At 37.1% G+C, this 17954-nt stretch overlaps 1 protein-coding gene across 4 annotated transcripts in view; it reads left to right on the top strand.

The window, feature by feature from the left end:
- INPP4B (inositol polyphosphate-4-phosphatase type II B) overlaps positions 1 to 17954 on the top strand; it is a 487644-nt gene that overhangs the window by 407842 nt on the left and 61848 nt on the right. For all 4 annotated transcript variants that reach the window (XM_060012086.1, XM_060012084.1, XM_060012085.1 and 1 more), the window contains 3 exons: positions 1160 to 1277; positions 4524 to 4664; positions 9300 to 9397. In XM_060012086.1, the coding sequence (XP_059868069.1) occupies positions 1160 to 1277; positions 4524 to 4664; positions 9300 to 9397 (357 nt within the window). The remainder of the gene's footprint in view (positions 1 to 1159; positions 1278 to 4523; positions 4665 to 9299; positions 9398 to 17954) is intronic.

Raw genomic sequence — 17954 nt, 5'->3', positions numbered from 1 at the left:
TATGTTCCCGTATCTCTTCCCTCTTGCGTCTCCCTCCCTCCCACCCTCCCTATCCCACCCCTCCAGGGGGTCACAAAGCACCGAGCTGATCTCCCTGTGCCACGCGGCCGCTTCCCACCAGCTATCTACCCCACGTTTGGCAGTGTACCTATGTCCATGCCTCTCTCGCGCTTTGTCACAGCTCACCCTTCCCCCTCCCCATATCCTCAAGTCCGTTCTCTAGTAGGTCTGTGTCTTTATTCCTGTCTTACCCCTAGGTTCTTCATGACATTTTTTTTTCTCATTATGTTTTGAAAGTGGGATTATAGATTATTTCACAGGCTGAGGCTTTTTAAATAAAGGCTTTTGCCAACCTAGTTTCAATGACTGGATTTTTAAAGTCCCAACTCTGTACTGTCTAGAGCTGCCCTGTTCAATACATAGGTTGGTGTGGCAATTGAACACTTGAAATGTATCTAGTCCAAATCAATAAGTACTCACGTGCACATCAGGTTTCAAAGACTAGTGAAAAAAGAGTTTTATATTAATAATTAATGAATAATTAATCATAGTATATTGATTTACAGCTGAAATGTTATTTTGGAACTATCAGCCTAAAGGAAAACAGATTATTAAAGTTAATTTCACCGTTTAAAATTTTACTCTTTAAAAAGATGATTACCAGGAAATTTAAAATTATATATGTGGCTCACGTTATATTTCTGTTGTGCAGGACTGATCTAGAATCTTATTTAATTACCTCCTTCTTAGGTTTTATTTGTCAGTGTATTAAGATATAAAACTAGCATGAGCTTGGGTCAGTGACCTTCATTTCAGCCATCTCCATTATTTCTAGAAATCAAATGTCAGTCCTGCCAAGGGAAAGAGATCTGCATGATACTTCGTGCCATAGAAGGATTAAAACTTCTCTCTAACCTTCCAGCAAAGGCATTCCTCTTTCCTTCCCTCAAAGGGTATGTGGACAGCTGGAGTCTATTTAAATGGTTCTTGTTTCACTGATGAAAACCTTCAGACTCAGGAAAACGTATTGAGAATGGATTCGCTGCCTTCAGAAACTCATTCACTAAACCGTTAGAACAAATTCCAGCAGGAAGGTGGAGTACAAAGTGACTTTCTTCAAATAGTATGTTTGTAACTAAGCTCCTTTGCCCTTGTTTAGGTGAGGAAATTGGAATGCTGGAGGACATGGCCGTTGGTATTTCAGATTTGAAGAAAGTCGCTTTTAAAATAACTGAAGCCACATCCAATGATGTCTTGCCAGTTATAACAGGAAGGCGGTAAGTGGTGTTCATTTCCTAAGACCAAGCTTTGTTAGATATTTTTAATTAACCCCTGACAAAGGAGCCAAGGAAAATTAAGGTTTGGTTTGGAAATGTTTCTTTTGTTCTCTTTGCCTTTTTGGTGAAAAATAAATGTAGGTGACATGACAGGGGAAGATCTTGAAAAACTCATAAAAGTCTCATGAATGTTCGTAAATTGTACTAAAATGAGGTAAGTAGGGTAAGGCTCCCCTATGAAATATGAGAAATTCAAAATAATAGCAGGCATGAGAAAAAAATTTTCTCTTTATTACTATCTAATCTAAAGGTCTGGATGTTTTTACTTTTGCTGGAATCATTTGGTTAATAGTGTCATAATTCTTGAGATGACTTGGTATTAAATTCCTGGTATTAAAAGCAGCAACATTTTAGAAAAGGTATATTGCTATGTCAGGGGCACATACCACCATTTTTCTTAATTATTATTATTAATTTATTTATTTATTTTGCGGTATGCGGGCCTCTCACTGTTGTGGCCCCTCCCGTTGCGGAGCACAGGCTCCGGATGCTCAGGCTCGGCGGCCATGGCTCACGGGCCCAGCCGCTCCGCGGCACGTGGGATCTTCCCGGACCGGGGCACGAACCCGTGTCCCCTGCATTGGCCAGCGGACTCTCAACCACTGCGCCACCAGGGAAGCCCTATGTCAATTATATTTTAATAGAGATGACAAAATGTTATATAGAAAGTCCAGAAATAAACCTACAGACTTATGGTCATTACAACTACTACAAAGGAGGCAAGAATATAGAATGGAGAAAAGATAGTCTGTTTAATAAGTGGTGCTGGGAAAATTGGGCAGCTGCATGTAAACGAATGAAATTAGAACATTCGTTGAGTTTACAAAAATAAACTCAAAATGGATTAAAGACCTAAATGTAAGACTGGATACTATAAAACTCCTAGAGGAAAACATAGGGCAGAACACTGTTGACATAAATTGCAATATATTTTTGGATCCATCCCTTAGAGTAATGAAAACAAAAGCAAAAATAAACAAATGGGACCTAATTAAACTTAAAGGCTTTTGCACAGCAAAGGAAACCATAAACAAAACAAAAAGACAACAAACAGAATGGGAGAAAATATTTGCAAATGATGAAACTGAGAAGGGATTAATTTCCAAAATATACAGTTCGTACAGCTCAATATCAAAAAAAAAAACAATCAAAAAATGGGCAGTAGACCTAAATAGACATTTCTCCAGAGAAGACATACAGATGGCCAACAGGTACATGAAAAGATGCTCAGCATTGCTAATTATTAGAGAGATGTAGATCAAAACTGCAATGAGGTATCACCTCACAACCAGTCAGAATGGCCTTCATCAAAAAGTCTACAAATAATAAATGCTAGAGAGGGTGTGGAGAAAAGGGAACCCTCCTACACTGTTGGTGGGAATATAAATTGGTGCAGCCACTATGGAGAACAGTATGGAGGTTCCTTAAAAAACTGAAAGTAGAGTTATCATATGATCCAGCAAGCCCACTCCTGAGCATATCTCTGGAAAAAAATGAAACCCCTAATTCAAAAAAATACATGCACCCCAATGTTCACAGCAGCACTATTTACAACAACCAAGACATGGAAGCAACCTAAATGCCCATTGACAGATGAATGAATAAGGAAGATGTGATACATATATACAATGGAATATTAGCCATAAAAAAGAATGAAATAATGCTATTTGCAGCACCATGGATGGACGTAGAAATGATCATACTAAGTGAAGTAAGTCAGACAAAGACAAATATCACATAATATCACTTATATGTGGAATCAAAAAAAATGATACAAATGAACTTATTTACAAAACAGAAATAGACTCACAGACATAGAAAACAACCTTACGATTACCAAACGGGAAAGGAGTGGGGGGTAAATTGGGAGTATGGAATTAACAGATACACACTACTATATAAATAACATTGACCTACTGTATAGCACAGGGAACTATTCAGTATCTTGTAATAACCTATAATGGAAAAAATCTGAAAAAGAATAATCACTTTGCTGTACACCTGAAACACAACATTGTATATCAGCTATACTTCAATTAAAAAAAAGTTATCATAAAGAATGTGTATAATGTTTTACCTTCAGAGAAATCTTTAAATGCAGGCTTGGCTCATTGAATCTTCTCATATTCCTGAAAATTTTGAAATAAACATCAGCCTTCTGTTAGCCAGGCTATTGTAAAGGACACTGAGAGCAATTTAGGAAAGAAAAATAAAGTGTCCATCCTCTGAGGGTAGTGCTAACATCCCTGCTTGCTGGATTGATGGTATTTCCAGATTCTCTAGTTCAAAGCTGAGGTAAGAAACAAGTCTCACTGTCAAGTATCCAGAGTACGTAGCAGTATTATCATACTAGAGAAACTGAAAAGATTTTCACAGAGACTCTCTAATTGTCCTGTTCTTCATTACCCCATACACATATTACAACACCAGCACTCTATATAGTTCAGGAAGCACATGGATTTTCCTAAATTCCAGATGAAACTTGACATTTCTTTAATCAATTCACACTGGATCAGAAGATATCAAGTTTCATAATCTACAAGCAGCTATTCTTATTGACCCTATTTTGTGGATCCTAATTTGAATTTTCAACACTAAACATTAGGGGTAATTTTTAATGGAAATTTCCGAAGAAAAAATGCTCTGGTGATATGTTAATGTTGCAAAATGATCAGGAAAGCTGAAAGGTTACATCTTAAATAATGAAACCATTACATTTCCATCAGGTCATCACAAACGGAGGTTCATCTATAATAACAATTAGGCCATGCTAAAAAATGTATAAATGATTTGGTTCATTAGTTTCACTATATTAAAAAATCCATCATTAAATTGCTTTTCTTATTCTTGAGACTGGGTTTTTAAATAATTAAATCAAGAAAACAAATATTGAAGCTCTTATGCACATGGCCCTTTTATACAAAGATGCACTAAATATTCTTCCTTTCCTATAAAACCTCAGAGTAATGGAGATAAATGTAAATGACTCTTTATGCCAAGTAATTTAACAGTGAAGTGAATGAAATGATTATCAAATGAATTAATAAAAGAAAATAAGCAGATAGAAGCCAAAAACCTAAATCACTGCTATATTCCAACTGTTTTATTGTTTCTTTCATATGAATCTAAAGTAACATTGAATGAAAAAAAGCAAGGCTGCTTCTCTTTGCCCTCCTCTTTCTCCAGTGAACATTATGTGGTGGAGGTGAAGCTTCCAGGCAGAATGTTTGAGTCCCTGCCTCTACAGATTAAAGAAGGACAATTGCTTCATGTGTATCCAGTACTTTTTAATGTTGGAATCAATGAACAACAAACTCTTGCTGAGAGGTAAGCTTCAGATATAAGGTCGGTACTTGATTTTTTTGTATAATTGTTATGGATATGCTAAATAATTCCACACGTTCCTGTACATAGAAATTAGATTCATGGGTAACATTTTCCTTTTCGTCAGTACAAAGTTATTTGATATGGCAAGCAGAATTATTCATATTTAAGGATTCCTGGCCCACATCAAATTTAAATATGGCAAAATAACAAGGAAAATATTGGTGTCAATACCAAAATATTCACATGGATTAACTTTCTTCATGTTTCCAAATACCTACATGTGTGTATCAAATTTTAGAATTTTTTTGTGCTTACATATATTTCAACATTGTAAACTCTGCTAGTTGTGTCCAAATTTTCTGGACCTAATAAAACACGCTATTTTTTCCTTTTATTTTATTTACTAAAATATTTTTTTTAATTTATTCAAAAAACTTTTTAATTTTTAAAATTTATTTATTTAAATAATTTTAAAATTTTATTTACTAAAATAATTGTTATTGGAGGATGACAACACATCTTTTCATAATAATTTTCTCAGTTAGATGACAGATGATTGTATGTGATCGCATAAGCAACTGGCAAAAACGCTTTGAGCAGACAAAGGAATTATTTTTGCATCTTACATGATTCCCATGTAGAGATTATCGAAAACGTGGGTAAGAGTTAAGATTCACAGAACACATTTTTAAAAGATTCTCTAAAACTTCTCAGAGAAAGAAGTTAGTGTCTTTTTTTTTTTTTTTTTTTTTTTGCGGTACGTAGGCCCCTCACCGCTGTGGCCTCTCCTGTTGCGGAGCACAGGCTCCGGACGTGCAGGCTCAGCGGCCATGGCTCACGGGCCCAGCCGCTCCGCGGCATGTGAGATCTTCCCAGACCAGGGCACGAGCCCGTGTCCCCTGCATCAGCAGATGGACTCTCAACCACTGCACCACCAGGGAAGCCCAGAAGTTAGTGTCTTGCTGTAAAGCCTAGCTGGAAAATTTCCCCCAAAGCAAAACTTTTGAAGAGTATTTTAAAATGCTTCCTTGTCAATAATTCACTCTCTAAATGTTTCCTTCCCCCATAGGTAGCTGGCATATTCTTTGCCATGACTTGTTATGTATGTTTTAATCCTTTATTAATGTTTTTTACTAAACTAAGACTACCACTACATTTATAGCCGTCTTGAATTTCAATGATGGTGAAGGTGCCTGTTTTTAGCTACTATTTTCAACGATTTCTCCATCTCTCCCTTTCATCCAAAAGGTTTTCTGGACAACATAGATTTTCATAATTCTCACCAGTTACAAAATTCCATGCCAGTTTTGTATTACATGTTTAATCTCAAACTGTGTGGAAGCTATTAGTCTTTTGTCTTATAGTATGCTTAAATCAGAATATAATTTTTTTCACTGTATTGTACAAAAAGTTGATTCTTCAATAATTAAGCACTTTTGCAAATAATTATGTAAGATCAGATTATATTCCAGTCATCTTTATATGTTGTCTCACAGCAAATTCACAGGTTGAGGAGAATGATATTTATGAACATAAATTATACAATTTGGGAGGTAAATGATATTAATGAACAATTGGGGGGGAAAACAGCACTCTAAATTAATTGTCTCTTCTTTGGTACACTAGAGTACAGAGTGTTTGGAGTTTAAATTACTAAGTTAAGACCTGTGAGTGCAGTCTTGAGAGACATGTGAGACTCTCCATTTACAGACTTTTCAAGGAATACTTAGCATTGTATTTTCAAGCCTTCTAGATTAGGTTAATTTACATGTCATTGTTACTATTTTAGATGTTAGTCACTTTATTTTTTTTTAAATGCCCCTCCCCTTCTCTCTCATCTGTCTTGCCTATAAAAATGTATTTTTTCTGGCTTCCCTGGTGGCGCAGTGGTTGAGAGTCTGCCTGCCAATGCAGGGGACATGGGTTCGTGCCCTGGTCCAGGAAGATCCCACATGCCACGGAGCGGCTGGGCCCATGAGCCATGGCCACTGAGCCTGTGCGTCTGAAGCCTGTGCTCCACAACGGGAGAGGCCACAACAGTGAGAGGCCCACGTACCGCAAAAAAAAAAAAATGTATTTTTTCATACCTGGATGCTGTTTAAGATACATAGGATTTGAAAAAGAGACACAACTGCAAAATAGAAACACAAAGGGAAGCAGGAAGGCTGGCCCTCGGATATCAACCAACTACTACTTTGAGCAAATCACTTTGTTCTCTGAGCTTTATTTTTCTGATTCTGAATTTTGAGCTTTTTCCATCAACATTCACATGTTAGGTATGCTATGTAATCCAGGTATAATATGTTACTATATATGTACCCATAGCCAAAACTTATGTAATGTATATCCATTTTTAAATAAGTAAGTACTAATTAATCTGCTTGGGCTACCATAACAAACTACCACAGGTTGTGTGGCTTAAACAACAGAAATTTATTTCTCAGTTTTAGAGGCTGAGAAGTCCCAGGTTCTGGCCAATTTGGTTTCTGGTGAGAATTGTCTTCAGCTTTCTTGCTGTGTGCTCACATGACCTCTTCTTTGTGTGTGTAGAGAGAGAGAACCAGCTCTTTGATGACTCTTTTCACAAGGACACTAATCCCACTGGTTCAGGGCCCCACCCTCATAATCTTAATGACTTCTTCAGAGGTTCCATCTTCAAACACATCCACACTGGGGATTAGGGCTTCAACATATGATCTTTGGGGGGACACAACATTTAGTCTGTAACACTAGTATTACTCCAACAAGGATAACATTTTTTAAATACCAGGTGTTTATAATGTCTGAAAAAGGTAGAAGAGTGTATTTCAGAGTTCAGGCTAACTCTCCTGTAGATTTTCCTGGGTTCGTATTCCTGTCCTCCAAGTTTAACTCAGTAACGTTTTTGAACATTGACTCTGCACCAGGCATTACTCTGCCAAGCTGTGGGACACAGGGAGCAGGCAGTGTAACAAGAAGAACTGACATGATCCCCATCCTGAAAGGACCCACCATCCAGTAAGGAAGACAGTTCAACAAATGATACACCACAGTTTGACTCATACAGTAAGCAAAGATGTAGGAGGGACAGGATTCATGGAGGAAAGAAAGTGATTCACAGATGGGAGAACATTTCATCAGGAAGGTTTCATAGTATATATACACCTTCCACAGGGCTTTGAAGGACAAATCAGAATTAATCAAGCTGATAAGGAAAGTAAGGCTTCCTAGTCAGAGGAGGAATAGCATGTGAAAAGTCCCAAAGGCATCAAAATCCTGCTGGTAAAGTAGAAGGGTGTAATTCCATTCCCACAAACAAAGGGTTTCGGAGGCCTTTGTGGAGACATTAGATGCTAAACTAAAGAGACTGGACTTTGTTCTTACACAGAGAGGAGGTGCAGTGAAGTTTAGTGAGCAGATATGATGAAACGGGTGGTAGACTAACTTCTCCAACATTTCATTCATTGCCTATGCAGCATCTGGCACATGGCTGATGTTAAATAAATATTTGTTGAATGAATGAATGATCTGACCATGATGTAAGGGATAGATTGGAAGGGAGGGAACCTGGAGGCATAGCACTTCTCATATTTGGGAGGCTTTATATCCAGTCGAGACTGAATATTACTAAATACCTAAAATGACAGTGGTAAAGAAAAAGAAGGAAAGGACACCGGAGATGTGAATATATCAGTGAATAGTGGATGGAGTGCGGAAAACCAAGGAAATCCAAAAGGGTGCCTAGATTTTGAACCTGAATTAATGTCAGATTATTAGAAACACGCCTATTTCTAAACAAAAGGAGGAGGTGGTTTCAGTTTTTGGTTAGGTTGCATTTGAAGTGGTGTGGGTTAATTCACTTTGAAATTTTCAGTTGACATCTAGAAATACAGATTTGAATGGAGATATTTGGATGAGGATACATGTTGGAAGCCGTTTGGATGAGGATACATATTGGAAGCCATTTGCATGGCATCCTTTTATAGAGAGACAAGAGGATTTTAAGTTTAAACCTGAGAAGGGCTTAAAGAAAACACAAGGTCAGTGATATACAGGTAGAAAGTTTTGCCTGAAGAAGGTGGCAGAAGAGCACCAGTACAGAGGCTGGCATCCTTCATGGTGTGGGCAGAAAGAAAGGGCCACAGAAGTGAACCAGTCCCTGGGAGACTGGAGTACTCTACATGTGCCTACAGCAGTTGACAGTGTGTTTAAGACTGTATGCAGCCCAATGTTCAGTCCTGGTCCTATGGACCTCTCCACAAGCTGTCATTGGTGAAGTGGAATATAGGAGGGATAAAAAGAGAGAAGGAAGAGTTTTTAGGTCTTTAGAGATATAGCCCTGCAGAGGTAGGGAGACTAACATTAACTGAGTATCAATTATGCAGAGGCACGGGGTTGGTGTTTTAGATTTCGTATTTCATTCAGGTTCACATTTGATGACTGTGGGAATATTTTGGTGTGTCAATAGGGATTGGTGGAGTCAGGGCCAGTGGAGACTGGAATATAGTTGAAATCACCTTTGCACAATGTTGCTTAGAAAACAGAGACTCCTTCCTTACAAAACTATTGCCACCTATTTAAAAAAGAAAGATTAAAAAAAGTAACTTTCGGGTGCTCTTTTATAACCCGTAACTATTCTCTTTGTTCTATGTTTAGGTTTGGAGATGTCTCTTTGCAAGAAAGTATTAATCAGGAAAATTTTGAACTTCTAAAAGAATATTACACGGTATTTATGGAAAAGATGCCTCCCGATTGTAAGTATGCAAGTTACAAAGAAAAGCAACAATAATAATTTCTTGATTATAATTCTTCGGGAGAGGTCAGACATAGAGGTCAATGGAAGAATAAAGCACAGTGTGGGAATGTGAGAGTGATTTTGAGATTGTCTGCGCCAAGAAAACTGATTGCCAAGGTGGCCTGGCCGACACCTGCCTCGCTGCCCTGATTGCACTCAAGTGTGTCCTGCTGCTTATGCTAGGACATTAATTTCAGTGCCACTAGAAAATATCAAAAGTCAAAAATAAGGAACTTATAATTAGAAATCTCAATTGAGTCCAACAGAAATTTTGTGGAATTCTTAACCATGTAAAAGACTTTAATAAAGATTTAGTTTTCTGATTTATAAGCTACATCAGCTATATCTTTCACATATATATGTGTGTGTGTGTATATATTTATATATTTTATATTTATGCATATATATATATGTCTGATAGAATATAAATTTTACAAGTAATAAAAAGTGGTATAAATTAAGGAGCAAATTATTGAATATAGTTATTGCAATATTTATGTGAAAATGTTGGGGCATAAGCCTATAGAACTGTGTTTTACATTTTGTTTTTTGTTTTGTTTTGTGCCATTGTTCGGTTCTGCCGTCCTTTTTCCCACAAAATTAAGCACGTATTTGAGCAGTGCAAAATTAGAGAATAAAGAATGTATTTGGAGCTCATCCATAAGCTCATTTGTTTTTTTAAGGAACCTCCATACTGTTCTCCATAGTGGCTGTATGAATTTACATTCCCACCAACAGTGCAAGAGGGTTCCCTTTTCTCCACAGCCTCACCAATATTTATTGTTTGTAGATATTTAATGATGGCCATTCTGACTGGTTGTGAAGTGATACCTCATTGTAATTTTGATTTGCATTTCTCTAATGATTGGTGATGTTGAGCATCCTTTCATGTGTTTGTTGGTAATGTGTATATCTTCTTTGGAGAAGTGTCTTTTTAGGTCTTCTGCCCATTTTTGGATTGGGTTGTTTGTTTTTTTGATATTGAGCTGCATGAGCTCTTTGTAAATTTTGGAGATTAATCCTTTGTCAGTTGCTTCATTTGCAAATATTTTCTCCCATTCTGAGGGTCATCTTTTTGTCTTGTTTATGGTTTCCTTTACTGTGCAAAGGGTTTTAAGTTTCATTAGGTCCCATTTGTTTATTTTTGTTTTTATTTCCATTACTCTAGGAGGTGGGTCAAAAAGGATCTTGGTGTGATTTATGTCATAGAGTATGCTGCCTATGTTTTCCTCTAAGAGTTTGATAGTGTCTGGCCTTATATTTATGTCTTTAATCCATTTTGAGTTTATTTTGGGGGATCGTGTTAGGGAGTGTTCTTATTTCATTCTTTTACATGTAGCTGTCCAGTTTTCCCAGGACCACTTATTGAAGTGGCTGTCTTTTTCCATTGTATATTCTTGGCTCCTTTATCAAAAATAAGGTGACCATATGTGCATGGGTTTATCTCTGAACTTTCTATCCTGTTCCATTGATCTGTATTTCTGTTTTTGTGCCCATACCATACTGTCTGGATTACTGTACCTTTGTTGTATAGTCTGAAGTCAGGGAGCCTGATTCCTCCAGCTCCTTTTTTCTTTCTCAAGATTGCTTTGGCTATTCTGGGTCTTTTCTGTTTCCATGTAAATTGTGAAATTTTTTGTTCTAGTTCTATGAAAAATGCCATTGGTAGTTTGATAGGGATTGCACTGAATCTGTAGATTGCTTTGGGTAGTAGAGTCATTTTTGCAATGTTGATTCTTCCAACCCAAGAACATGGTATATCTCTCCATCTTTTTGTATCATTTTTGATTTCTTTTATCAGTGTCTTATAGTTTTCTGCATACGGGTCTTTTGTCTCCTTAGGTAGGTTTATTCCTTAATTTCTCTTTCAGATTTTTCATCATTAGTGTATAGAAAGGAAAGAGATTTCTGTGCAATAATTTTATATCCTACTATTTTAGCAAGTTCATTGATTAGTTCTAGTAGTTTTCTGGTAGCATCTTTAGGATTCTCTATGTATAGTATCATGTCATCTGCAGACAGTGACAGTTTTACTTCTTCTTTTCTGATTTGGATTCCTGTTATTTCTTTTTCTTCTCTGATTGCTGTGGCTAAAACTTCCAAAACTATGTTGAATAATAGTGGTGAGAGTGGGCAACCTTGTCTTATTCCTGATCTTAGTGGAAATGCTTTCAGTTTTTCACCATTGAGAACGATGTTGGCTGTGGGTTTGTTATATATGGCCTTTATTATGTTGAGGTAAGTTCCCTCTATGCCTACCTTCTGGAGAGCTTTTATCATAAATGGGTGTTGAATTTTGTCGAAAGCTTTCTCTGCATCTATTGAGATGACCATATGGTTTTTCTCCTTCAGTTTGTTAATATGGTGTATCACATTGATTGATTTGCGTTCGTTGAAGAATCCTTGCATTCCTGGGATAAACCCCACTTGATCATGGTGTATGATCCTTTTAATGTGCTGTTGGATTATGTTTGCTAGTATTTTGTTGAGGATTTTTGCATCTATGTTCATCAGTGATATTAGCCTGTAGGTTTCATTTTTGGGACATCTTTGTCTGGTTTTGGTATCAGGGTGATGGTGACCTCGTAGAATGAGTTTGGGAGTGTTCCTCCCTCTGCTATATTTTGGAAGAGTTTGAGAAGGATAGTTGTTAGCTCTTCTCTATATGTTTGATAGAATTTGCCTGTGAAGCCATCTGGTCCTAGGCTTTTGTTTGTTGGAAGATTTTAAATCACAGTCTCAATTTGAGTGCTTGTGATTGATCTGTTCATATTTTCTATTTCTTCCTGGTTCAGTCTCGGAAAGTTGTGTTTTTCTAAGAATGTGTCCATTTCTTCCAGGTTGTCCATTTCATTGGCATATAGCTGCTTGTAGTAGTCTCTCAGGATCTTTTGTATTTCTGCAGTGTCAGTTGTTACTTCCCCTGTTTCATTTCTAATTCTACTGATTTGAGTCTTCTCCCTTTCTTTCTTGATGAGTCTACCTAATGGTTTATCAATTTTGCTTATCTTCTCAAAGAACCAGCTTTTAATTTATTGATCTTTGCTGTTGTTTCCTTCATTTCTTTTTCATTTATTCCTGATCTGATCTTTATGATTTCTTTCCTTCAGCTCAACTTTGGGGTTTTTTTGTCCTTCTTTCTGTAATTGCTTTAGGTGTAAGTTTAGGTTGTTTATTTGAGATGTTTCTTGTTTCTTGAGGTAGGATTGTATTGCTCTAAACTTCCCTCTTAGAACTGCTTTTGCTGCATCCCATTGGTTTTGGGCCATCGTGTTTTCATTGTCATTTGTTTCTAGTTATTTTTTTATTTCTTCTTTGACTTCTTCAGTGATCTCTTGGTTATTAAGTAGTGTATTGTTTAGCCTCCATGTATTTTCCTGTAATTGATATCTAGTCTCATAGCGTTGTGGTTGGAAAAGATACTTGATATGATTTCAGTTTTCTTAAATTTACCAAGGCTTGATTTGTGACCCAAGATATGATCTATCCTGGAGAATGTTCTATGAGCACTTGAGAAGAAAGTGTATTCTGTTGTTTTTAGATGGAACGTCCTATAAATATCAATTAAGTCCATCTTGTTTAATGTGTTCCTTTTTTATTTTCATTTTGGATTATCTGTCCATTGGTGAAAGTGGGGTGTTAAAGTCCCCTACTATGACTGTGTTACTGTCAATTTCCCCTTTTATTGCTGTTAGCATTTGCCTTATGTATTGAGGTATTCCTATGTTGGGTGCATAAATATTTACAATTGTTATATCTTCTTTGTGGTTTGATCCCTTGATCATTATGTAGTGTCCTTCTTTGTTTCTTGTAATAGTCTTTATTTTTAGGTTGATTTTGTCTGATATGAGAATTACTACTCCAGCTTTCTTTTGATTTCCATATGTATGGAATATCTTTTTCCATCCCATCACTTTCAGTCTGTATGTGTCCCTAGGTCTGAAGTGGGTCTCTAGTTGACAGTATATATACGGGTTTTATTTTTGTATCCCTTCAGCCAGTCTATGTCTTTTTTGTATCCATTCAGCCAGTCTCTGTGTTTTGGTTGGAGCACTTAATCCATTTACATTTAGGGTAATTATCGATATGTACGTTCCTATTACCATTTTCTTAATTGTTTTGGGATTGTTATTGTAGGTCTTTTCCTTCTCTTGTGTTTCCTGCCTAGAGAAGTTTCTTTAGCATTTGTTGTAAGCTGGTTTCGTGGTGTTGAATTCTCTTAACTTTTGCTTGTCTGTAAAGATTTTAATTTCTCCGTTGAATCTGAATGAGATCCTTGCTGGGCAGAATAATCTTGGTTGTAGAGTTTTCCCTTTCATCACTTTAAATATGTCCTGCCACTCCCTTCTGGCTTGCAGAGTTTCTGCTGAAAGATCAGCTGTTAACCTTATGGGGATTCCCTTGTATGTTACTTGTTTTTCCCTTGCTGCTTTGAATATTTTTTCTTTGTATTAATTTTTGATTGTTTGATTAATATGTGTCTTGGCATGTTTCTCCTTGGATTTATCCTGTATGGGACTCCCTGCACTTCCTGGACTTATTTCCTTTCCCATATTAAGGAAGTTTTCAACTATAATCTCTGCAAATATTTTCTCAGTCCCTTTCTTTTTTTCTTTTTCTTCTGGGACCCGTATTATTCGAATGTTGGTGCATTTAATGTTGTCCCAGAGGATTCTGAGGCTGTCCTCAATTCTTTTCATTGTTTTTTCTTTATTCTGCTCTGTGGTAGTTATTTCCACTATTTTATCTTCCAGGTCACTTATCCGTTCTTCTGCCTCAGTTATTCTGCTATTGAGTCCTTCTAGAGAATTTTTAATTTCATTTATTGTGTTGTTCATCGTTTGTTTGTTGTTCAGTTCTTCTAGGTCCTTGTCAAACAATTCTTGCATTTTCTCCATTCTGTTTCCAAGATTTTGGATCATCTTTACTATCATTATTCTGAATTCTTTTTCAGGTAGACTGCCTATTTCCTCTTCATTTGTTTGGTCTGGTGGGTTTTTACTTTGCTCCTCCATCTGCTGTGTTTCTCTGTCTTCTCATTTTGCTTAACTTTCTGTGTTTGGGGTCTCCTTTTCACAGGCTGCAGGTTTGTAGTTACAGTTGCTTTTGGTGTCTGCCCCCAGTGGCTAAGGTTGGTTCAGTGTGTTGTGTAGGCTTCCTGGTGGAGGGTATTATTGCTTGTATTCTGGTGGATGAGGCTGATTCTTTTCTTTCTGGTGGGCAGGACCACATCCGGTGGTGTGTTTTGGGGTGTCTGTGACCTTATTATGATTTTAGGCAGCCTCTTTGCTAATGGGTGGGGTTGTGTTCCTGTCTTGCTAGTTGTTTGGTATAGGGTGTCCAGCACTGTAGCTTGCTGGTCGTTGAGTGGAGCTGCGTCTTAGTGTTGAGATGGAAATCTCTGGGAGAGCTTTCGCTGTTTTATATTACATGGAGTCAGGAGGTCTCTGGTGGACCAATGTCCTGAACTCGGCTCTCCCACCTCAGAGACACAGGCCTTACAGCCGGCCAGAGCACCAAGAACCTGTAGAAAACAGGAATTTTTTCTTTAATCTTTCTATTGGTCTCCTTTTAGAAAACAAGCAATTCAATGTCATTATGTGAAGGCCTCACTCTGGCTTCACCTAATAGGGTTCAAAGAGTACAGGTAATTTGAATCTGGTTCTTGTGTTCATCTTCTTTTCTTCACCCAGGCTTCCCACCATCCTTCTTTTCCTGGGAATTCCCTGGTGGTCCAGTGGTTAGGACTCCGAGCTTTCACTACCAAGGGCACAGCTTTGATCCCCGGTCAGGGAACTATGATCCCACAAGCCATGGCAAGAAAAAATAAAATAAAATAACACCTGTTCCTGAAGACAAAGTGTCACTCCATGCTTCTGGGAAAGGCTCTCCCAGTGACTTGTTGGTGGATAATTTTCTTACAGTTACTTGTAATTTGGAAGTAATTCCCATAATTTTTATAAACAACTTGATTTCTCTTTATATGGGTCCTTTCAAAGTGAGGTCCCTGGGCCAGCAGCATCCGTGTCACCTGGAAATCTGTTAGTAATGCACATTCTCAGGGCCCTCCGCAGGTCTATTGAACTTGCCCTGTAATCTGTTTTAGTAAGCCTTCCAAGTCATTTCTGATCCATACTAATGTATGAGAACCAATGCTGTGTCATCCTTACTCAAAACATACATTATATTAAAAAGTAGTTTGTTGGCAAAGTCTATGAAAGATATCAATACTACACATAAACAATTATACACCTAAAAAGAAATATGTATAAGTAATTGTTGAAGTATTTCTGATATATGAAATACAAAGTAATCCCTACATTCAAGTCATTGAAACTCTTCATGGGAATGTAAGTTTTAAAAATTGGAAGAACATGAGACCTCATATAAATTATTGCTAATTAAATATAGCTGTTTTAGAAATATATAAATATATCTCATGCTTGAAAACAGGATGTACTTTTGCATCAAATCAATTTTATTTCATTAGTTGAAATGAGTTGTCTTAACAGACTGAATTCTTCCTGATATTTTGTTTCCTGTTATGTCAACATATTTTTGAGACAACACTATCATAGATTTGGCACAGAATGAAGGTATGATGTGACTGTGGTTGTTTTCCATAACAAAAGTCCAAACCGTATCTATGAAATTATACCAACATATGTAGGGTTTTTCCTCATGCAGAAATGTTGTAACCTAAAGCATCACCGGGTTGCACTCCATTTAAGGAGGTACGTAAAAGCTTTATTAAGAGTAGGAATAAGGGTTAGGCTCTTTGTTAAGGAGGGAAAAACTACTATGTGGGATCATACTTATAATCCATATAATCTACTATTTTTCTTTCACAGTGAAATCAAGGGATAATTTGTAGCAGTGTTAAAAGGCTAAGTTAACCCTCTAAATATATTCCTTTCACTTATTCATCCATTTTGGATGTCCTGTCCATTAATTTACTCACCCTGTTTTTTTTATGATTTATGATCTAGTCAAATTCTACATGTTTTAAATAAAAAATTTTCCATTCTTCCCCAAATTTTTTTTTTAAATTAGGGATGTCCCCTACTTTTACAATACCAGGATATAATGAATAAATCATTTTAGCCTATATATTCACTCCCAATCAAATAGTTATCATCTTTCTGTTTATTCTTCTTATACATAGCTTTTATGGTCTAAAACATTTATTCTTCCCCAAATATTCTCTAATTCTGTTAAATATGTAGTAGATTCAATTGATAGTCTCAATCCAGCAGTCTACACACGTGGACTCCTTTTATCTAATACCTCTGTCGGCTTTACTGGGCATTCACCCCTTAGGAGTTAGTAATGGGGAGGGCAGTAAACTTAAAAGTTGCTAAACAACAGTACCTCATTTCCTTTCAGTGTGTTCAACATAGTCTGGTGATTTGTAGATTAATGTATTTGAAAATCTCAAGTTCATTTGGAAGAAATATTCAGTCAAATTCAAGTATTACTATCCTCCAACCCCATTTTCCTTGTATCTGCAGAAAGGTCATTAGTGGGAGACTTGGTAGGTTGGAATGGCCTCTCTCTCTCTCTCTCTCTCCCTCTCTCCCTTTCGTGGAGGATTCATGGGATCTAGAGCTGAGAAGTACCTGTTACAGAGGAGGAACCCAAGAATGGGTGATCCCTTTCCTGTAAATCTTTGCTGAAAATTCTGAAGCGAGAAATATATAATGTCTGAAGTTGGTATCAAACAGAGCTATTGATGACTGGGAGGTCTGTTTGCCTGTCTGAGTACCGTGTGTTGTGGATTTCTCCCTTCACATCTTCTTGGCCTAGTGATGCAGCTTTCAGACAGTAGTTCTCGCTGCCCTGACTGTAAGGCACAGTAAATCATCCGAGCTACTTCCCCTCAGGCCCTGCCTGTGATATTCACTGGCCCCTTTGATCAACCAGCAAAACTCCCCTGGGGCAGGTGTGAGTGTTTCTCTCTCTTCTGGTTCTGATCTTCCAGATGGGTTTGATGATCTCAGAAACCTTTCAAGGCCCCTTCTGTACCCACCTAAAGCATTAAGACACTTCAATGTTGGGTTAGCAAAATAAAATCAAATAAAGTACTGCTGTAAATCACTAGTGCAAACTGCTCTGCAGTTTAGAGTCAGCATCGCATCTCATACATAATTCGGGGCTCCTGACTTTGGTGGATAAAATGCTTCTTTCTTTCCCCTTTAACTGACCAAGGGTCAATTTATACTCTCCAATCTCTCATTTCTCTTTGTGATAATAATGTCCTTCTCTTGTCCTTTTTCCAAAACAAAGGAGAAGGATATTTTCATACGGTTCTATTGGAATGCTACCGTTTATTGGCTCCTATGTGAGTACTATAAGGGTGGGCTGTCTAGCATGTGAGCTAGGAAGGAAAATCAGGCAGCCTTTTGTGAGCTGTTATCAACTATCTCCACAATATTTGATATCCCTGTCTTACATATAATATTTCATCAACTATAGCATAACAATCTCACACAAAATATTTTTTAGAAAAAATCTTA

Source organism: Delphinus delphis, chromosome 5 (genome assembly GCF_949987515.2).
Source record: "Delphinus delphis chromosome 5, mDelDel1.2, whole genome shotgun sequence".
In the NCBI taxonomy this organism is placed as follows: Eukaryota; Metazoa; Chordata; class Mammalia; order Artiodactyla; family Delphinidae; genus Delphinus; species Delphinus delphis.
Note: the sequence above shows the minus strand (reverse complement) of the source record. Positions and strands in the feature narration are given on the sequence as shown.